Source organism: Marmota marmota, unplaced genomic scaffold (genome assembly GCF_001458135.2).
Source record: "Marmota marmota marmota unplaced genomic scaffold, marMar, whole genome shotgun sequence".
Classification (NCBI taxonomy): domain Eukaryota; kingdom Metazoa; phylum Chordata; class Mammalia; order Rodentia; family Sciuridae; genus Marmota; species Marmota marmota.
This window is the reverse complement of record NW_026000327.1, coordinates 865,078-887,438: the sequence shown is the minus strand read 5'-3', so window position 1 is coordinate 887,438 and position 22,361 is coordinate 865,078. Positions and strand designations below refer to the sequence as shown.

Genomic DNA, 22,361 nt, shown 5'->3' with positions numbered 1-22,361 from the left:
CCACTCAGGATGAGCACTGCAGCTGGGTCTCCAGGACCGGCCGCCCCTGCACGGAGTCCCTGCAGCCTGCTCCCGTGGGTGCCCACTGCACCCCGGACGGGGCGTCCCCGTGCGCGGGAGCTGACCAGCTTGCTTCCGCAGGATGGCACGGTGTTCGACGGCCGCCCCATAGAGTCCCTGTCCCTGATCGACGCCGTGATGCCCGACGTGGTGCAGACGCGGCAGCAGGCGTTCAGGGAGAAGCTCGCGCAGCAGCAGCAGGCCAACGCGGCCGCCGCAGCCGCTGCAGCCGCCGCCACGGCCACAGCCACCGCCACCACCACCGCAGCCACCCCAGCCCCCGCAGCCGTTTCCCAGCAAAACCCACCAAAGAATGGAGAGGCCACGGTGAACGGGGAGGAGAACGGCGCGCACGCAATAAGTAAGTGTGGGGCGTCGGGGCTCCCGGGCTCCTGGCACATCGCGCTCCTGCGCCAGGACCGCCTCGCAGGGCTTTGCAAACGGCCGGCCGTGGGAGGTCGGCCTGCCGCCTTTCCCATCCAAATTCATCTTGGCTGCAGGATCCTTGGTTGTAGGGGATCTTGCTCTTCTGAGAACCCAAGCCCATCCAGGCCACGTCCAGTATGAGTCCTGTCCAACAAGAGCAAAGGTGCTGTTCCCAGAGGCCTTTGGTCCAGCCTCCAGCCTCGCACTGTGCAGGCTTTAGGCCAAACGGTGGGATAAGAGTTGAGCTCACCGTGACTTCTCGGGCACCCCCGCCCAGGCATGGGGAGTCATCTTATTTGGTCTGCCCCTGGAGGTTAGTCCCTGTTAGGCATTTGCTCAGGAATGTTGAGCAGATAAACCAGAGATCCTTATGAACTCCAGAGGTTCTGCTTGGGGGTCCGAGTTCACATGCATGTGCATGTTTGTGTGTATATGTGCATATGTGATGTGGCTGAGTGTGTGCATGTGTATGTATGTAGTGCGTGTGTGCTTCCTTAGTTAGAAACTGGTTTCCTTCATGCAGCTGGAGGGTGAAGGAAAATGTGACACTGGCATCTGATCCCATAGTCCCATTTGCCGCGGCTTCCCCTCTTGCAGAGAGCTGCCTAATGGCCTCTGAGGCTTCAACCCGTGGCCATGCTCTGGCTATTTACCATCCACAGGTTACAGTCAGGTGGCACAAAGGCCATCACCCAACACAAGATAAAGACCCCCAGTCGCATCCTACAGGATCACTATTCATAAGGCCCAAAATTGTGGAATAGAGACGAAAGAGAAAATATCTGGCTTGTACAGAAGAGTCACTGTTCACTGAAGTGGGGTAGGACCCTCAAGTTTTCAGAAGCAGACACAATAGATGTAGTTGTTTTTGTCATCTTATGTCACCAAAAAGCATTTATAATTAGTAAACTTTGAGAAATCATTGTTTCCCAAGGAAGATATTTTGCAAGTGTTTAAACTGCACCCATTTCTTTTAAATCTTTAGAAACTATAAAGTGGTATCCATGTTATTCCCAAGCCTGGAAGGCATGGGTATGTCTTTCTGTCCCCCGAGTCCCATGCCCACCCTGGCATCCACAGCCAGCTCTTGTCTCGCAGTAAGGCAGCCTCTCCACTCTACCACTGCAGTGGACACTGTGGGCAGATCTGAAGTTATAGACTTAACTCTGACCCACAATATTCTCTGTCCCGCAATTTGAGAGAGAAACAGCCACTTTCTGATATGGTTCTCTGGCAGGGCTCTGTTACTATAATGAAATACCTGTGGTGAGCAGCTCATAAAGTGGAAGGGTTTATTTTGGCTCACAGTGCTGGTGATTCCAGTTCAAGGTCAGGCAACTCCGTTGCTTTAGGCCTCTGGCCAGGGGAGGAGCCTGTGGCAAAGCAAACCACTTATATCACCAGCCAGGAGGCAGAGGAACATGGACAGAGGGGAGGCCCGCCATTTCTTTCAGGGTGACATCTCCAGTGACCTAACTTTGGTACCACAAGTCCCATCCTCTGAAAGACTCCTCCACCTCCCGATAGTACCACAAGCCTTCAGCAAAAATGGGCCTTTCGGGGACTTCTAGCAGCAGCATTAGCCTGGTTTATTTTCACCATCAAGATGACTAACTCCTACGTTGAAGTTATTTAAAACTAGGCCAGAGAGGAGGGAGGCCCCTGTCCAGGGACCCAGGGTGAGAGCCTGGTGTGTTGAGACAGTGTCTAGCTAGAAGACGCTCTGCTGACCACCTGCCCCAAGGTGTGCTCCTTGCTGGTTGGTCCGCCACACCTGGCCTGCACCTCTGGAGGCTGGCTGCCCACCGTGGGCCCAGGAGCAGGCACTCTGTGCTCTGTATAGGCCAGGTCTGCACACAGTCACCCTGGCTGGCCGCTCTGGGTCTGGGTCATTGTGCAGATTGGAATTCCACAGTATCACCACCTCGGTCCACTTCTCAGGCCCCGTACCTCACACACAATCCCCAGACCAGGCTGTTGAGGTGGGGACTTTCCCAAATGCAAAGCCGGGCTTCCGCACCTCCCGGGAGCTTCACGTTTCCCGCGCCCTGCATGGCTACCAAGGGTGCCAGCGCTCCTGTTGCCATCAAGAGAGGGGAGTGGGAAAATGCTCTCCAAAGGTGGAAAACGTTTTCCTCGTCTGCTGAAGCATAAAAGTGTCGGCGCCTAACAGCCCTGGTGTTCCTCCAGCAGGACGTGAGAACTTTGTATGAGGGGTCTCGGTCTGCGCAGGACGGCCGGGCATTCTCTCACTTTTACATGTTGAAATAGAAGCAGTACACTCTTGGGTTAACCTAACACTGAAGAGGAAAGGAATACTCTTATTTCTGGGGTTTTCCAAATACCTTCACAAAAAGGTGCTCTGTTCTTGACCCCATTGTACAGCCAGCTGTTGACTATTGCTGGTTGGTTGATGATCACACTACTCTGTTGCTGTCTTGTAACCATCTTTTTGAAGTCCCTATGTATAAATATAATCTCCTCATAAAGTATTGTAGGTTAGGGCTTAAACATGTAAATTCTTAGGGGAAGCAATTCAGCTTGAAAGGGTAGCCACAGGCAGTGCACAAACAGAATTGTGACTGTTCCAGTCGCACTTTGTTTATAAAAATTGGTGGCAGTGGGTTAGATTTGGCCCATAGGCCATGGTTGGCGGGCTTCAGTTATAAATAGCTGTCTTTATCCTTTGTTCAAATTTGAAGAATGTTTTCTGTTATTATAACAAAATACCTGAGGCTGAATGCTTTATTGAAGAAAAGACATGTATTTAGCTCATAGTATTAGAAGCTAACTGTCCAAACAACATGGTGCCGACACATCACGGTGGATGGTATGGTGGGGTGCACGTGTTAGAGGAAGAGATTGCATGGCCAGACAGAGGTGCTCTCTTAAAGGTTTCTCCACTGCTCATCTCCCCACCTGGGCACTAAACTTCTAGCACATGAACCACAGCACCATCAAACTAGAAAGAAACGTGAAATACTTTTTAAATCATGTAAAAGCCACAAATTAGTGATAATCCTCAGATTGGTACTGCCTTAATATGTAAAAGCAAAGTGTTTCTGAGACAAAAGTATCTGAGAACACACCTCTTTTGTATCTTGCTAAGCCACGTGTCTTTATGTGCTTCTTGGCAGATAACCATTCGAAACCAATGGAAATAGATGGGGATGTTGAAATTCCACCCAACAAAGCCACAGTCCTTAGGGGCCATGAGTCCGAGGTGTTCATTTGTGCCTGGAATCCTGTCAGTGATCTCCTAGCTTCTGGGTAAGGCTTTCAGGATGGGGGTGCTCCGGCACAGAGGTCCCAGGTCATTGCTCATCTCCAGTGTCTGCCTTAGGGTTGTAACATCTTCCTGCTGTGGGCCTCTCTGGGCCCCGCCTCTGTGTGGGTCTTGTTCTGTAGAATAGCCATCACCCCAGACCCTTTTTACCTGTGGGGTGGGAAGCCGTACAAAGACATCTAAAACCAGTCCATGCAAAGATGGTGAGGAGGGAAGCCGAGAAGGGGTATGAAGAACTGCACGCAGAAGACCACCTGCCATGTGTGGCCGACCCGGCCAGAGAGTGGGTCCCGTGAGCCTCCCTCCCGTCCAGCCAGCCACAGGCCCAACACTCCTGTGTTTTCATTGTGGTTTTTTCCTGCAGATCTGGAGACTCGACCGCCAGGATATGGAACCTTAATGAGAACAGCAACGGGGGCTCCACACAGTTGGTGCTGAGGCACTGTATTCGGGAAGGGGGACACGACGTCCCAAGCAACAAGGATGTGACCTCGCTGGACTGGAACGTAAGCGTCATCCGCCAGCCGCAGGGCAGCCTGTGCACGCAGGCCGGCAGTCTCTTGGGGGGTCCCCTGGGTGCTGGCCTAGGGTCCTCCCTTCCCAGAGCTGGTGAGGAGGCTGCGTTGGGCCAGCAGCGAGCTGGGTGGGCCAGGAGCCTCCTCTCCCGTCGAGCGTGTGTTCACAGGTGGCACTGCTCAGGAGCCCTGTGGTGGGAAGGCAGGCCTAGGGGCCCGGGGACATCCCCTGGTGGAGATGCCAAGTGTTCTTGTGGATCTGTCTTTCTGCCCCCAGAGCGATGGGACACTATTGGCTACAGGTTCCTATGACGGCTTTGCAAGAATATGGACGGAAGATGGTGAGTCCTGCGTCCCTCGCGCCAGGGCCAGTGGAAGGTGCTTCCCGGTGTGACCATGGAGACTTTATGTCATCGTGTTCGTCTTTCCTACCCCACAGGTAACCTGGCCAGCACCTTAGGGCAGCACAAAGGCCCCATCTTTGCCTTGAAGTGGAACAAAAAGGGGAACTATATTCTGAGTGCTGGTGTGGACAAAGTGAGTACCAACCCCAAGCCCTTCATCCCTTCCACCTGGAAATACAGACTTGCTTTTTTTGGTACCAGGAATTGAACTTGAGTACTTGACCACCGAGCCCCATCTTCAGCCCTATTTTGTGTTTAGAGACAGGGTCCCACTGAGTTGCTCAGCACCTCACTTTTGCTGAGGCTGGTTTGAACTTGAGATCCTCCTGCCTCAGCCTCCTGAGCCACTGGGATTATCGGCATGTACCACCACACCCAGCAAAGATGCGCACTTATTTTTAATCTTGTGGCTTTTGAGTTCTTGGGCTTATTGAAGGACTTACAGGTGCCGATTGTTTTTGTGGGTTTGATCTGTTAATTTCTAACATATCTGCTTCCGGGGCCTTTGGGTAAGAGGTTTTCCCCTCTGGGCCGTCCAGGGATCGACAGGGTAACCCGAGACCCAGCAGGAGCGTGTGGGGGGACTCCCCATGGCTCCTGGAGCCAGTTTGGAATTCAGTACTGTGTCCCTGAGGCAGCACTGTGACAGGGAGGTGATGGCATTAGATCCAGGTGCCTGTAGGAGCCATCTCTGGGGGAAAGAGCATAAGACACAGGCTTCCTGGCTGCCAAAGTCTGATGCACCTGGCCATCTCTCCTCCCTGGGGCCCATTGTCCTCCATGGTCAGGTGACAGGGCTGGCTGGTGTCATGGCCTTCCGAGAACCTTGAGTGGGTAGTGATGTCACGTCTAAGAGCCAGCAGGAATTGTGTAAGTCGGGGCTTTGGAAAAGAAATACCAAAAACGGGCGTTGGGTGGGTGGGGAATCTATCCACTGGTGTTTTACACACGGGTAGAGGCCTTTCCTGAATCCTGTAAGCCATTTGGTCTCCCACAGGCTTGGATTTCTGTAATGATTGCAGGATAATTTGGAAGCTTTACTATGTTACTTTGTGTTCATTCCAGTTCTAAAACTGCACATAAAATACCAGACGCAGGACTCACCATCTTCCATCCATATTCTTGCAAAGCCGTCATAGGAACCTGTAGCCAATATAATAGTCGACCTCCACACATGACCACATTCTTGGAGACGTGGTATCTGGGCTGGGCAAACTGCAGTCAACACCCCAATCAGGCCCTGTGGCTGTTCCATAAATAGTTTTATGGGTACACAACCACGTCCATTTGTTAGAAGTGGTCAAGTGATTTGCACACAGAACGCTTGGTTCCATTGGGAATCGCTGGCCAGATTATTAAAGTAATTCATGGAAATGACAACCATTTATCTGACATGTTACACTACATGTGTTAGCCCACCCAGGGCTCCCGAGATAGGAGGCAGACGCTAGTGCTGTCCTCCCCCTTGTACAGAGCAGGATATTCGTGATGAACTACACAGTCACTGGAAATGCATAGTTGGAATTATTTTAGTCTTTGGGTCCGTAATCTGTCACGATGACCTAGTTAACCATGGCAGGAATAAGGATATCGGTGCTCTTGACAATAAAACCCACTGAGGGGGGTGGTATTACTGGTATTAATGATATTCAGTTTGTGCTTAACAGAAAGTAGTTAGATTTTTCAAAATTTCTGAAATATAATTTAAGGGTTTCTTATTAAAAATCCTTGTGTAGGTGATGTTTTCTTTTGTCCAATATATATTAAACACAAGTATTAACAATCCAATTACTAATATCTTATGTGAAACTGTATCCTAGAATGATGAAAGAGTTTATATATTCTGTGCAGTGCCAGGTTTGATTGTACATGAATAAATCAAGGGGAATTATACCACAACACACACAGACACACACACAAATACACAAATATTAACACAGTGGGACACTCTCATAATCCCAGTGGCTTGGTAATGCCAAGGCAGGAGGATTTTAAGTTTGAAGCCAGCCTCAGCAATCCAGCAAGATGAGCCTGCCTCAAAATTTAAAAAAAAAAAAAGGGGGGGGGGGTGTATGGTGCTATGGTGCAGTGGTTAAGTGCCCCTGGGTTCACTGCTCGCTACAAAAAAAGGTACACACACAGAAGTTGGTCAAGCTGACCCTAAACCAAGGAGTACCAAGTTGTAAAGAAGCTACCTTTACCAGGCACGCTGGCACACACCAATAATCCCAGGGGCTCAGGAGGATCGTGAGTTTAAAGCCAGCCTCAGCAACTCAGGGTCTCGCTGGGTTACTCAGGGTCTCACGGTCTCTACATAAAATATAAAAAAAGGGCTGGGGATTCTGGCTCAGACCTCTGGGTTCAATCCCTGGTACCAATTAAAATAAAAAGAAACTGAGTGTTCTGAGATTTCCCTTTACAATGCACGCAAGATACAACTACTTCTTAATTTGAAACTTTATTTAAAGACTTAGGTTTAAGTTGAAAATTGCTGCTGATGAAAACGTAACCCCAGTGGGACTGGCTGACCTGCCCGTGGCTCACTCCCTAGATGTCTTTCTTCCCGGCATTAATGAGTTAGTGGGATTCATGGTTTCCTTGGTCTCCTGACATAAAGGTCACCTTTCCCCCTTCCTGGTGCCAGCCCCAGAGTAGTCCAGGGATTCTGCTGTATCTAGTACAGGTTTAGCATCGCTTATTTGAAGCACTTGGAACCTCAATTATTTAGATAAGATTTGCTGCTGCCTTTTTTTAGTGGTTTTTTTAAGCTTTGGGATGAAAGGGAATCCCTTACCAGTTGTAGATTTCTCAACTGTGGGTCAGCAGTCTGTGACCACCAGACAGCACCTGTAGCTGGTGAGCTGCTTCCGTGTGGCCAAGTGTAAAACACCCATCGTATCAGACTTAGGATGGGAAAACACAATGCCAGGTATCTCACTAGAGTTTTGTTTTGTTTTTTTTTTTTTTTTCCTGATCACATATTAAAACATTTTGGCTACATTGCGTGACAGGGATGGTGTTATTAAAATTTCACTAATTTCTTTTTTGTAATGTTACTGGAACCTTGTGACTTGCCTTCTCTATCGGACACTGCTGATTTAGAGGGAACGTAGCCGGCTATCCTTTCTCGCCCACTCCCTTTTCCTAGAGAAAGCGTTGGAAGGAGACGGGTCACTAACTCTTTTCTTTGTTTGCGGAGCACAGACGACCATCATCTGGGACGCCCACACAGGAGAAGCCAAGCAACAGTTCCCCTTCCACTCGGGTAGGTTTGCTGGTTCCTGTTGCTGGGGGGGATGAGGTGCAGAGGCTGCCCCAGGAATTCATGATGTTGTAAACAGCAGCAGGAACGGGCCTGTCCACACCAGAGGCAGCTGGACTCTCCTCCCAGGCAATGCACGTAGGATGAGGTTCCGCCTTGATCTGCTGGTGACTGCTGCCCCCCCCAGCTTCCAGCAGACTCTCCCCTCTTGTTTCCTTCACGTGCCCGGCTTCGAGTGGGGCCTCTACTTTGTAGCACGCAACTTCCAAGTGTTCAGGGAAGCAGGTGGGCGGGGCCTGCTCTAGGTGCCCTTGCAGAGTGCCCCTGCCCCACCCCCTCTGCGGGGGGATCCTGGGGCCCCTGGTGGCTCCATGGTTGGCCCTCCTGACCACCAAGCACACCTGCCACGTCCTTGCCTGCCCACCTCCGTGCCAACACCACTCCAGTGGAGGTGGGCTTTCTTCCCCCTAGCGGTGAGCGGTCCCCCACAGGGGTGGAGGACAGGACTGGCCCTGGCTTGAAGTAAGAAGACAGTGACCCAAGTGGCCATTATTCGGCGGCCTCCAGCAGGCTAAGTTCTCGGTAGAGACTGTCTGCTGATGCCGCCTTCGGCATCTCTCTCGGGAATAAGCTCATCTCTTCTTACAATTGCTTCTATTCTGTAAGCGAGCTTTCAAAGTGTCACTAAAGCCACACGTTGGTCCCTAAATGAAGCTGACCTAATCAGAAATCCTTTAAAAAAAAAAAACAAAAAAAAAAAACAAAAAAACCTTCCTTCATTCCTTCCTTTCTTTCCACCAAAAATAGTTTCCACTGGAAATACAATATAGTGAACCTCTAGAACTCTGCTATAATAAAATAAAAAATAAAGCCAGGTGCCGTGGGCCACGCCTGGAGTCCCAGCCCCTTAGCAAGACCCTGTCTCACAATAAAAAGGGAAGAGATGTAAAGGGCTGGGAATGTGGCTGAGTGGCAGGTGATGGCCTAGCCTGTGCAGGTCCCTGGGTTCCATCCCCAGCACCGAAAAAAAGGAGAAATGGAAAAAGTGTCAAGGCAAAGACTTGTTTTTTTTTTTCTTTTGGTGGCAGGGGCTGAATAGAGGCACTCGACTGCCGAGTCACATCCCCAGCCCTTTTTGTATTTAGAGAGAGGGTCTCGCTTAATTGCTGAGAGCCTTGGTAAGTTACTGAGGCTGCCTTTGAACTCGTGATCCTCCTGCCTCAGCCTCCCGAGCTGCTGGGATGACAGGCTTGCACCACCACACCCGGCTTGCTAAGGCCCCTCAGTAGTAGAGAAGATCCCATGAGGAGCTACCCTTGTCCTTTGCTGCTCCTCCTGTGGCCATCTTGCCCCCACTTACTTCTCCATCCCTGTTCTCGTGGTGTGTGAAGGACTCTAGGAGATGCCCCGGTGGGCTGGTACCTCCACTGGAGGCAGGAACATAGGAGGGCGGCAGCCACCTGGAGTGAGGAGTGACTGCTTGAGCCGTGGGTACCCAAGGGGAGGTGGGGAGAGAGCCATGGCCAGACCCCTCTCCAAGGACTTGAGGGAAGAATTGAAGCCACACTTCCCTGGAAACAGGATGGTGTGACTGCCATGCTCTACCATCCACATCTCTCCCCAGCTTGGCCAGTCACTCGATGCCCCCCCTCGTTCATGCTCACCTGAGGCCCTACACTAACGTGCACAGTTGCATCTGAGACCTGGGCGGTTGCAGTCAGGGACAGAACATGGGTTCAGACCCTGCTGGCTGTGATGTCGGCAGCCTGGTTCCTGCCTGGTCCTCCTGTGCCTCTCGGGGGAGGCGAGGGGGAAGTACCATGAAGACGGTCACCATCCTCAAAGCCCTGAGCAGAGCAGAGCTGCTATTGGAGCCATCTTCATGTGAGAGGGACCCAGGAGTGAAGAAGGGTGTCCTTCACAAGTCCTGATCCATGTCCGAAGGGATCGCTGTTGGCTCCAGTTAAACACCAATCAAAGCAGGTGCAGTGGTCCACTCCTGTAGTCCCAGTGACTTGGGAGGCTGAGGCAGGAGGAGCCCAAGCTCACAGCCAGCCTCAGCAATTTGATGAGCCCCTAAGCCACTTAGCAAGACTGTCGCAGAATAAAAGCTAAGAAGGGCTGAGGATGTGGCTCAGTAGTAAAGTGCCTTGGAGTTCAATCCCCAGTACCCTCCTGCCCCCGCCCCACCCCCCACTCCCCCCCCAAAAAAAAATGACCAATCAGTGGCGTGGTCAGTGGATTGCACATTTTTCTAATTGAAGCATTTTGAACAAAGGACAGGATGGAAGGCTTTCTCCTGTCCTTTATCTCCTCCCTGTGTGAACACAAATCAGTTTAGCCCCAGACAGTCACCCTGCTGGAAGCCAGCAAGTTGGAGGCACAGGAGATACTGGTTCCATAGCGAGTACCCTTCCACTCATGCCTGGGACACTGCCTGCCCCGGGCACAGCCAGGGTCTTAGGACTTTTCCAGAGGAACCTTGTCCCTGCAGATTGAGAAACGACTTTAAGGTCCTTGCAGGAAAGATACTGTTCACACTGGGAATGGTTTTGTGAAGTTGCTGCTGTGCTCTTGGCTCTTCCGACCTGCCCTAGCCACGTGCGCAGTTAACACCTGCATCCGTCTCTTCCCTCCCGCAGCCCCCGCTCTGGACGTGGACTGGCAGAACAACACTACCTTTGCCTCCTGTAGCACGGACATGTGCATCCATGTGTGCAGGCTCGGCTGTGACCGCCCAGTCAAAACCTTCCAAGGGCACACAGTAAGTGGGGGTTCCCGTGGTCAGCCCAGCTCACCAGGATGCAATGTGGGAGTGTTTGCCTCACACCTAGAAGGAGGTGATGTCACGGCAGACCAGTGCTAGAACCCTTTGCACCGGAGCTGTGGTCACTGCAACCCGGTTGTGGGTAGGGAATGATGAAAACTCCCTCACGTGACCTCATGTCAGATTTTGCAATGAAGGCCATTAAGTCGATATGAGAGTATGTAAAGGCATAAAGAAAAAGATGCTCATAATAAATGAATAGACAGAAAATGTTCACTGAGAACTGGGTTTTTGCGGGAGCAGGGGTACGAAGAATAGTTTCTCTGGATTAGGCCAAGGGGAGTGAAGAGTGGAGGGGCGTGTGGGTAGGAAGGATAATAGAATCAGACGTTGTTATCCTGTGTGCATATGAGTGCGCGGCTAGTGATTCCACATCATGGTACAACCAGGAGGAGGAGAAGTTATACTCCATTTGCGTATCATGCGTCAACGTGCATTCTACTGTCATGTGTAACTAATTAGAACAAACTAAAAAAAATAAATGAGAACCAGGCACAGTGATAGACAACTCATCCCAGAAACTTGGGAGGCTAAGGCAAGAGGAGGATTGCAAGTTCGAGGCCAGCCTCAACAACTTAGCGAGATCCTGTCTCAATATCTAAAAAGGGCTGGGAATGTAGCTCAGGGGTTGAGTCCCCCAGTAAAGCAAAAAGGTGAATGAATGAACAAAGTTGAGAACTGAGGAAATATGAATGTCTTGAAATGAAATCTTGGTAGATGGGTTGAATGGCAGATTGGACATCGCACAAGTAAAGTTAGTGACTCGGAAAGGAGCGCACAGAAATTGGCCAAAGAATAGATAAAACCTTGAAAAACTGAACTGAGTCTTGATCTGTGGGGCAATCGCAAGTCCTGTGAACATCTGTGTGCATCGGGGAAAGAAAAAAGACAACAGGAAACTTGAAGCTGCTACCACTGGGTTTTGCTGTGATGGAAAACATCAATGCTCACGAGGTTTGGCAAACCCCAAGCAGAACCAGCATCAAGAGGCCCACACCTGCACCCCTGGACTTAGGGCTCCCCAGGTGCCACATTAATGATACATGATATGGAGAAATCATAAGACAACCAAAGATCGTGGGAAAGATCAGAGAACAGCTGTTGATAATGAACAGCTGACTTACCAGATCATGTAGCGTGGCCTCTGGGGCTCTACCGGGTCTGTCCTCGGGGTGCCTAGGAACGTCCACAAAGCAGCTGTGCCCAGGTCCTCCTGGGAAACCTGTGACTGAGCACCACACAGTGACCCTCTGTCTCTCACAAGCCCCTCCCATCTCCCAAGACGTCACTCAGAAGTCCCGGGCCCCGCTGGGAGTCATGGTGCTAGCTGGGTGTGGTGCCCAGGGCACAGCCTCGCTCCTGGCCTCGATGGCTGGCTTGGCTGGCTTCTGTGTCCACCTCCTGCAGAACGTGCAGAGGCAAAGCCAAGGCTTCTCCGTCTTTGTCACCCGTGCCCAGAGTGGCATTCGGTGCTGGAGCATCCCCAGAGGGCAGAGGAGGAGGTCAAAGCCATCATGCTGCTGCTGTAACTTGAGACATGAGTGCCACCGTCCCCAGCCTTGCTCACTTCCCTGGTGGGCACCCACCTCTCCCAGCTTCTGGCCCAGCGAGTCCCACAGAAGGGGCTTCCCGAGCCTGGGCATCAGCAGTCCTGCCCGGGTCTCCCTGGGGCTGTGCCGCGTTTTTCTGGTCGGAGCTGTTCTCTGGCCACCGCTGTTAAGGGGCTGCCCGTGGTCTGATTTCTAGCGGCCCTGCCTTTGCCCCCACTTGGCTCTAGAAGCGGGTCTTGATTGCTGCTGCTCCTCCTAAGCCGAGCTCTGGCTGAACGGGACGGATGGAGCCTGCTCCTCCCCGAGACCTGTGAATGAGCTGCTTCTGGACGCTTCCTAGGGATTGTGACTTTGGAGGCAGAGGGAGGAAGTTCCACTCCTGGGAAGGAAGCCATTTCTCCCTGGAGGACTGAAGGGGGGTTCAGCTGGGGATGGACGTCGGTGTTCGGCAGCCCTAAGAGATCCGCCCGTGGGCTCGCTCCTCTCCACAGCTGCAGCGGAGACGGATGCCCACACTGCTCCGGGAGGATTTTGTTCCTCCTGCGTGTGTTTTCCTGTCCAAGACAGCGTGGGTCCGTTTCCCTGACACTTCTGTGTGGCCTGTGGGTGTGGATTTGTGCCTTTGGGTTGCATTGCTGTCTAGCCGGGCAATCCTGTGTCCCGTCTTGACCTCCCTGTCCACCTATTGTGTGTGTGTGTGTGTGTGTGTGTGTGTGTGTGTGTGTGTAAGGTACAGGGGACTCTGAGCCCAGGCTGCTCTACCCAGTAGCCCCCCACCCTTTTTTTGTTTGTTTGTTTGAGACAGAGTCTCACTGAGTTGCTAAGGCTGTCCTCGTACTTGCTGCCATCCTTCCTCAGCCTCCTGGGATTGCTGGTGCATACCACGGGGCCTGCCTGAGACCATCTTGGATGTAGATAAGAGGGAGCGGCACTTACATTTAAAGCGCACAGGAAAATGGTATCCAAAGTCCAGCTTCAGAACTAGCTGTGGTTTTATTGGTTTTATCTTCCCTCCTTGTTATATGTGAATTCCTCATTTGGCTTTCTTCCTAGTAGAGATTTTTTTCGTTAAGGAAATACGCGTGGAGGAGGCTGACGGGTGTGGTTCTTACCTCTGGGACCTGCAGGGTAAATCCCCAGGCCTGGGCAAGGCTGGCAGAGCACCACTGCCCTCTGGTGGAGGGCCGCCTTACTGCTTCCTACACACAGGCTTCCGTTTCTTCCTGAAATCCTTTCCCCCTTTGCAGAATGAGGTCAACGCCATCAAGTGGGATCCTTCAGGAATGCTGCTAGCGTCCTGCTCTGATGACATGACATTAAAGGTGAGGCCAGCGTCTCGCGGGATGGACCGTTCAATCCTGGACCAGCCCCCATGTTCCCCAGGGTCTCGCATTCCGCTCCTCCGTTTGTTTTTGTGGGGACCCCTCCTCTGTAAGTTTCTCCCTCACCAAGGCAGCGAATGCCCATTTATCAGCCAAGTGCTCTGCTGAGGGTCTTCACCTGTCTGAGTCCTTGTTAACTCCCCCTCCCTGCTGGGATCCCACGGGCCAGCAGCCAAAGGAGCACCCCCAGGATGAGAGGTGATGACCCACCCCAGGTTGCGGACGCGTTGCTCATGTCGTTGGCCGTACCCTCTCCAGATCTGGAGTATGAAGCAAGACACGTGTGTCCATGATCTTCAGGCTCACAGCAAAGAGATCTACACCATCAAGTGGAGTCCCACGGGACCAGCCACCAGCAACCCAAACTCCAACATCATGTTAGCAAGGTAAGGGGATCCAGCCCGCATGCTCCCGTCTCCCCTCTGGAATGCAGCCTTAATTCACCCTTGATTTTTTTTTTTTGGTACCAGGGATTGAACCCAGATACACTCAACCACTGAGCCCCATCCCCAGCCCTATTTTGTACAGAGACAGGGTCTCGCCGAGTTGCTTAGCACCTTGCTTTTGCTGAGGCTGGCTTTGAACTTGTGATCCTCCTGCCTTGGCCTCCTAAGTGGCTGGAATTAGACATGCACCGCTGCGCCCGGCTTAATTTACTCTTGAGCAAAAAAAAAGAATTTTGCTGGTGTGTCCCCAGTGTTTTGAAGCCCATCCAGCTAGACAGAACGCTACTGCATTTTGAAGATGCCAGCGAGATAATACTGTGTGTCTCTGGATATCCATAGGGGTTGGTTCCTGGATGAGCTGTGGATACTGAAATCACAGGTGTGGTGCTCAATCCCTCATGTGTTGGCATATAACCTGTGCACGTTGTCTAGAACTTCACATCCTGAATAGCTCACTTGATACCTGATGCTGTCTAAATGCGTGAGCCACTGTTAGACGGCATTGTTGAGGGACCGTGGCATATTCAGTATCGGCAGTCTTTTTCCTAGTTGTTTTTGATCTGTGGTTGATGGAATCTGCCGTTGCACCCCCTTGCAGATGTGAAGGGCTAGCTCAATCATAGGAGGCCCCATTGCTTTAGCTGTGAGTCTAGTAGAAGGAATCTCGTCTGTGTCAGGCCTCAGGAATTTGGCTTTAGCACAAATTCTTTACTATAACAAACCTGAAAGCCTTCAGCTTAGACCTGGGTTTGCTGCACCCCACTCAGAGCTCCTAGCAGCAGGAATTTGGGGTGGAGATCAGAGGTTCCCCAGCTCCAGCCAGATCTGCCTGCTCCAACATTTGACAGTGAATTTTCTAAGATACCAGAACTGGGAAAGCGTGGTCATCAGGAACAAAGGTGGCCTTCCCAAAAGGCAGGGCTTCAGGCCACAGAATTGCTGCATCCTGATGCACACTGTACCCCAAGGGATGTGGCAGTCCCCTCTTGGTTTGTTTGCTTGTAGTTCTGAGGATGGAACCCAGGGCCTTTGCACACCCGCCAAGTGCTCTGCCACTGAACTACACCCGCAGCCCTAATGCTTAGAAGAACACTGTTGTGACATGTGCGTGTAATCCCAGCAATTTGGGAGGCTGAGGCAGGAGGATTGCAAGTTTGAGGCCAACCTGGGCAACTCGGCCAGGAGCTGGATTTGACTCTGAGCCATGCAAGAGAAAAACGGGAAGTAAATGAGTATCCATTTGTTTCCCTTATAACAGCGCCAAAGAAAAGCTCCCTCTAGTGTCTTGAGTTTACAGTCCAGAAGAGAGAATGCGCTCTGGTTGGTTGTTCACTCACGGCAGAGGCTGGAGGTAAAGGCTTCTGAGAGTCCGTTAGGCGTCGTCGAGATCTGTGCAAAGCCGCCCTGCTGACCTGCTGGTGCTTTCTGTGCTCTCTTCCCAGTGCTTCGTTTGATTCTACGGTCCGACTGTGGGATGTGGAGCGGGGCGTTTGTATCCACACACTAACCAAACATCAGGAACCTGTCTACAGTGTAGCCTTCAGTCCTGATGGCAAATACTTGGCCAGTGGCTCCTTTGACAAGTGTGTCCATATCTGGAATACTCAGGTAACCTCGCAGCCCTGCGGCCCCAACCTGCCCCAAACCAGTGCCTCGAGGCCCACGTTTTCGGTGACCCGAGCTTGTAGCAGTGACTCCGTTAGGACTGCCTAAAGCAGAGAGCAAGGCTGGACTCCCCAGGCCAAGTGCTGCCTGCCTTGTGCTCCCGAGGGCGTGGGGTCTTCCCCTCCCCGAAGCCTAGAGCAGGTCCCTTCCTCCAGGAGGTGTCCCCAGAGTTCTAGGCCGTTTGACTCGGAGCCAAGCTCTGAGCTTGTCATCTTGGAAGACCACCTGCAAGGAGCTGCCGTCCTTAGTGCTCTGGGGAAAGCTGGAAAGGCTGCCCCCTGGTGGAGGGTGGTGGGAGGCGTCCCTCCATCTCAGCAGTCCAAGGGCACCAAGCCAACTGGGACCCGGCCAGCGTCACTGTGGTAGCACAATGTCAATACTGGGCTGTCCTTTCACAGGGGACTAAAAAGAATCAGGAGCGCTCTTGATTCTCATCTTGTTTGCTGGTTGTATGTTTCTTGTGCTGGGGATCCATGCAGGGCTTCAGGCTGGGCCAGTGCTGTGCCCTGAACTTCACCCAGAGCCCTTTAATTCCCATTCTAATGGAAGAGAAGGTGGCGTGATTGAAGCCACTGGAAATAACCAAGGATTCAGCTTTCTTCCAAGTACAGTTTCCATTACATTTTGCTGCCATTTAATAGAGATCGAGGGGCTGGGGTATGGCTCAGTGGTGGAGCGCTTACCTGGTATGCAAGAGGCCCTGGGTTCAGTCCCTAGCACTGCAAATAATAAGGTTGATGATGCCATATATGCACGTGTATATGTGTGCATAAGTAAATGTGTGTGGGACCAGACCGATGTGGGCAAGAAATAAAAAACAAAATACGGGGGGCCCCTGCGGTGATACCACCCTTTAAAGACTCTGCTTGATGACAGCCCATTGGCCCAGTCTTGGGACATCTCCCACTGTAACCAGTCCAGTGTTGAGGGTTTATTGGAGTCTCCCCAGCACCTGCTTCACACCTCTCTGGCGCTTGTCAACTTAACGCTGTCTGGCTCCCACCAGAAGCTAATAGCCCGTGGTCTTAGCTGGCACCCCGGGACCAAAGGGGCATGCGTCTGTTCTTTCAAACTACTTGTCCAGGGAATAACTTCATGACATGTTAAGAGACTTACTGATGGTCATTACATAGCTGCCTGATTCTTGGAGGACCTGAAGGCACCCAAGTGGTATCCCTTGACTCGTGACCAGACACCTGGACAGGAGTTGGGGGGGGGGGACACACTTGGGGTGGGAAATTGGGAAGGAAAAAGCTGTGGAGGACAGGGAGAACTCGGACCACGAGGTTGGTGTGACCCCCAGGAAGGGGGTCAGCAAGGAAAGGGCCAAGGTCACAGCTCAGCGTTAGAGGTCTAGCCAGGCACGTGGGAGGAGGCCCTGGATTCCATCCCAAGTGCCATTAAAAAGAGAAATCCAGGGGCTGGGGCTCGGCAGTAGCGCACTCGCCTAGCATGTGCAAGGCGCTGGGTTCGATCCTCAGCACCACATAAAAATAAATAAAGGTATAAAATATCACATCGGTCTTTAGTAAGAATTTTCCAACTTTTTTTTTTTTTTTCCTAAGAGCCAGTGGGTAGTCCCTGAGGCACATGCGTGCGGCCCACAGCCCCAGCTGACCTAGGCTCCCCGCACCCCCAGTCTCTCGCTGAGGACAGCCATGGCCAGTGCTCTGGGGGTCAGGGAGCAGTCCCATCCTTCAGAGTTGGTGGTCTGAGGGTTACATGTCCACAGCCACCAGTGTCGAGTGGAAGTCCTTTTTAGCTCTCCACAGTAGGGCATTTTTGTGATGGGCAGTGGGGACAGGTGAGGAGGAGTGACCACTGTCCTCCTGCCAGTTGGCGGGCCTCCTCGCCTGGCAAGTGACGGTTGCTTTCCTTTGCAGAGTGGAAGTCTCGTCCACAGCTACCGGGGCACAGGTGGCATCTTCGAGGTGTGCTGGAACGCTCGAGGAGACAAAGTGGGCGCCAGTGCGTCCGATGGCTCTGTGAGTGGCACCTCAGGTTGCTGGGGACTAGAGTGGCTGGGGGACACCCAGGGAACTTCCAGGCTCCCCGTCCTGGAACTCCAGCACACACGGCAGGCGCTCCGCGAGCCACACACAGACTCGTGTTCTGGGGGAGAGAGAAGAATTGCAGGTGTAAGCAGGGGGTTCTGGGAGAAAGGTGCAAACAGGATTGTGGAAGATACAGGGGATTATGGGAGAAATGAGAACAGGAGCTAAGGGGAGAAAGGAGGACCTGCAGCTGGGAGCACAGGATTGAGGGGAAATTAAGAGCCAGAGGCTTCTGAGAACCAAGGGGGGTTCCAGGAGGAATAGAGAACAGGATTCTAGGTGAAAGGAGGATTTGGGGTCAACATACAGGATCCTGGAAGGAAGGGGAGAAATGGGTTGTGGGAGAAGGATTGTGAGAAATAAATGAACATCATTCTGGGAGAGGTAAGGAATTGTGGGAGAATCAAGTGACCAAAGAAGTCTGGGAGATAGGTCTTGACAGAGGATTCTGGGAGGGAGGGAAGAAGGGAATTGGTGAAACAAAGGATCATGGGAGAAGAATGGTGGGAGAAAAGACGAGTGGATCAGAGCAACGGATTCTGGGAGGAAGGTGAGAGCAGGATTATAGGAAAAGCAAGGAACTGTGGGAGAATTAAGGGACAGGATTCTGGGCGAAAGGAGGACTTGCGGGTCCCGGGGCAGAGGATTCTGGGCGAAAGGAGGACTTGCGGTCCGGGGCAGAGGATTCTGGGCGAAAGGTGAAAACAAGATTGTAGGAAAAGCAAGGAATTGTGGGAGAATCAAGCTACCAGAGGATTCTGGGAGAAAGAAGGGCTTGTGTGTCATGGCTGATTCTGGGAGGAAGATGTGAACAGGAGAGTGGGATAATTGAAGGCCAGGGGGTTGTAGGAGGAAGGAGGATTAGCCAATCAGAGGAGGGGATTCTGGAAGGAAGGTGAGAACAGAATTACACGAAAAGCAAGGAATTGTGGGAGAATTAAGGGACAGGCTTCCGGATTAAGGGACAGAAGGATTTGGGGGTCAGGGCAGAGGATTCTGGGAGGAAGGAGGACTTGCAGGTCTGGGGTAGAGGATTCTGGACAAACGGAGGACTTGCAGGTCCGGGGGCAGAGAATTCTGGGCGGAAAGGAGAGAGGATTGTAGGAAAAGCAAGGAATTGTGGGAGAATCAAGCTACCAGAGGATTCTGGGAGAAGCATGGAATTATGGGATTATCAAGCTACCACAGGATTCTGGGAGAATGAAGGGCTTGTGTGTCACGGCTGATTCTGGGAGGAAGGAGGATTCTGGGAGGAAGGACTTGGGGGTGGGGGGAGGATGGTCTGAACAGGCTTGTGGGAGAAGTAAAAGATTGTGAGAAAAATAAGTGAACTGGTTTCTGGGAGAGGGACGAGATTGTAGGAGAATCAAGTGACCAGAGAATTCCAGGAGAAAGAAGGTCTTGTAGGTCATGACAGGATTCTGGGAGTAAAAAAGAGGATTGTGGTTGAAACAAAGAATTATGGGAGAAGAAGATTGTGAGAGAAAAGACTAGTGGGTCAGGGCAGAGGATTCTGGGAAGGTGGTGAGAAGATTGTAGAAAAAACAAGGAATTGTGGAAGAGTTAAGGACAGGATTGTGGGAGAAGCATGGGATTATGGGACAATCGGCTACCAGAAGATTGTGGGATAAAGGACTGGTGGGGCAGGGAGAGGATTCTGGGAGGAAGGTAAAAGGATTATAGGGAAAAGCAAAGGATTGTGGGAGAAGCAAGAACAGGATTCTGGGAGGAAGGACTAGTTGGTCAGAGCAGAGAATTCTGGGAGGAAGGTAAGAATTTAGGAAAAGCAAGGGATTGTTGGAATTAAGGAACAGAGGATACTGGGAGAGGCGTGGGATTATGGAAAAATTAAGTTACCAGAGGATTCTGGGAGAAAGAAAAGGCTTGTGTGTCGTGGCTGATTCTGAGAGGAAGATGTGAACAGGATTGTGGGATAATTGAGAACCATAGGGTTCTGGGAGAAACAAGGAGTTGTGGGAGGAAGGAGAACAGGATTCTGGGATTAAGGAGGATTAACTGGTCAGAGCAGGGGATTCTGGGAGGAAGGTAAGAATAGAATTATAGTAAAAGCAAGGAATTGTGGGAGAATTGAGGGACAGGATTCTGGGAGGAAGGAGGACTTGCATGTCCCAGGGCAGAGGCTTCTGGGAGGAAGGAGGACTTGCAGGTCCTGGGACAGAGGATTCTGGGCAGAAAGAGACAACAGGATTGTAGGAAAAGCAAGAAATTGTGGGAGAATCAAGCTACCAGAGGATTCTGGGAGAAAGAAGGGCTTGTGTGTCACAGCTGATTCTGGGAGGAAGGTGTGAAGAAGATTGAGGGCCAGAGGGTTCTGGGAGAAGCAAGGAGTTGTGGGAGGAAGGAGAACCAGGATTCTGGGAGTAAGGAGGATTAGCCAGTCAGAGCAGGGAATTCTGGGAGGAAGGTGAGAACAGAATTATAGGAAAAGCAAGAAATTGTGGGAGAATTAAGGGACAGGATGCTGGGAGGAAGGAGGACTTGGGGGTCGGGTCAGAGGATTCTGGGAGGATGGTCTGAACAGGCTTGTGGGAGAAGTAGAAGATTGTGAGAGAAATAAGTGAACTGGTTTCTGGGAGAGGCACGAGATTGCTGGAGAATCAAGTGACCAGAGAATTCCAGGAGAAAGGTTTTGTGGGTCATGACAGGATGCTGGGAGTAATAAAGAGGATCGTGGTTGAAAAAGAATTATGGAAGAAGAGGATTGTGAAAGAAAAGACGAGTGGGTCAGGGCAGAGGATTCTGGGAAGGTGGTGAGAAGATTGTAGAAAAAGCAAGGAATTGTGGAAGAGTTAAGGACAGGATTGTGGGAGAAGCATGGGATTATGGGACAATCGGCTACCAGAAGATTGTGGGATAAAGGACTGGTGGGGCAGGGAGAGGATTCTGGGAGGAAGGTAAAAGGATTATAGGAAAAAGCAAAGGATTGTGGGAGAAGCAAGAACAGGATTCTGCGAGGAAGGACTAGTTGGTTAGAGCAAAGAGTTCTGGGAGGAAGGTAAGAGGATTTAGGAAAAGCGAGGGATTGTTGGAATTAAGGAACAGAGGATACTGGGAGAGGCATGGGATTATGGGATAATTAAGCTACCAGAGGATTCTGGGAGAAAGAAGAGCTTTGTGTCACTGCTGATTCTGGGAGGAAAATATGAACAGGATTGTGGTATGATTAAGAGCCTTAGGGTTGTGGGAGAAGCAAGGGGTTGTGGGAGGAAGGAGAACAGGATTCTGGGAGTAAGGAGAACTAGCTGGTCAGAGCAGGGGTTTCTGGGAAGAAGGTGAGAAGAGAATTATAGGGAAAGCAAAGGATTATGGGGGATTTGAGAGAACCGGATTCTGGGAGAAAAGGACTCACAGGTCAGAGCAAAGGATTCTGGGAGGAAGGCAAGAACAGTTCTGGGAGGAGCAAAGGATTTGGGGAGATTCAAGAGAACAGAGGGTTCTGGGGAAAAGGACTTGTGGGCCAGAGCAAAGGATTCTGGGAGGGAGGTGAGAACAGCATTGAGAGAGAAGCAAGGGATTGTGGGAGATTCAAGAAAACAGGATTCTGGGATAAAGAAGGGCTTGGAGGTTAGTGCAGGGGATTCTGGAAGGAAGGTGAGAACACGGTTGTGGAAATGCAAGGGATTATGGGAGAAATGAGAACGCAGGCGAGTGGGAGATACAAAAGACGGCGGGAGAATCAAGCTAGTAAAGGAACTGGGGAAAGCAAGGGGGTAGAATCTAGACTTCTGATGGGCGTATTCGTGCCGTTTCTGAAGGTAACAGGTCCTTCATCTTTCCCTCCAGGTGTGTGTGTTAGATCTGCGGAAGTAAACGCAACGAACGTTAGGAGAGAAGGAAAAGATCCTGACGGAGCAGCCGTGGGTGCGCGGGGTCGCCGCTCTCTCCCCGTCCACCGGCTCCAACCGTGTTCGAGCTTGTGCACGTAGAGTGTACCTTGAAACCAACTTGTCCCTGGCCGCGGGAGTCTCTCTCTTTCTCGTAATCTTCATCCTGAAGTTGAATAAACAAAAGCAGACCGAGAGCCCTGGGGGAGGGTCCCGCCCGGGGCCGTCTGAGCCAGGGAAGGAGGAGGTCGGATGCGAGTGGGCTCTTAGGGCTTAATGGGAAGGGGGTAGTGAAAGAAGCTGTGCCAAAAAAAAAAAAAAAATGCTGTGATCGACCCAAAGGTGGGGACCGCCTCCTTAGGGTCCCCGAGTCGATTTGGACACCACGTTGCTCCCACAAAGGCTGCTCGGAGACCGTTTGGACTGATGGAGCGCGCGACTTTGTCCTCCCAGCCCCATTTTCTAGAACCTGGTTTGTTGGGTGGCTTTTCTGTCCACTGGAATTCCGTGGTCCGGGGCCTTCCACGTGAGGTGGAACCTGTCTGGGGTTCGTTGCTTCTTTCCCCCTTGGTCATGTCCTTGCCCCTGCGCCATTCGCTTTGGTCTCCTCTCCCTCCCTTTTCATGCCCCCCCCCCCCC

At 51.7% G+C, this 22,361-nt stretch overlaps 1 protein-coding gene across 4 annotated transcripts in view; it reads left to right on the top strand.

Moving 5' to 3' along the window:
- Positions 1–22,073, top strand: part of Tbl1x (transducin beta like 1 X-linked) — a 180,059-nt gene extending 157,986 nt beyond the window's left edge. For all 4 annotated transcript variants that reach the window (XM_048797384.1, XM_015505237.2, XM_048797385.1 and 1 more), the window contains 12 exons: positions 142–421; positions 3,624–3,756; positions 4,137–4,278; positions 4,565–4,628; positions 4,727–4,824; positions 7,896–7,956; positions 10,596–10,717; positions 13,578–13,652; positions 13,971–14,098; positions 15,601–15,766; positions 17,707–17,808; positions 21,682–22,073. In XM_048797384.1, coding sequence (XP_048653341.1) covers positions 142–421; positions 3,624–3,756; positions 4,137–4,278; positions 4,565–4,628; positions 4,727–4,824; positions 7,896–7,956; positions 10,596–10,717; positions 13,578–13,652; positions 13,971–14,098; positions 15,601–15,766; positions 17,707–17,808; positions 21,682–21,708 — 1,398 coding nt within the window. In that variant the 3' untranslated portion in view covers positions 21,709–22,073. The remainder of the gene's footprint in view (positions 1–141; positions 422–3,623; positions 3,757–4,136; positions 4,279–4,564; positions 4,629–4,726; positions 4,825–7,895; positions 7,957–10,595; positions 10,718–13,577; positions 13,653–13,970; positions 14,099–15,600; positions 15,767–17,706; positions 17,809–21,681) is intronic.
- Positions 22,074–22,361: the final 288 nt, after the last annotated feature.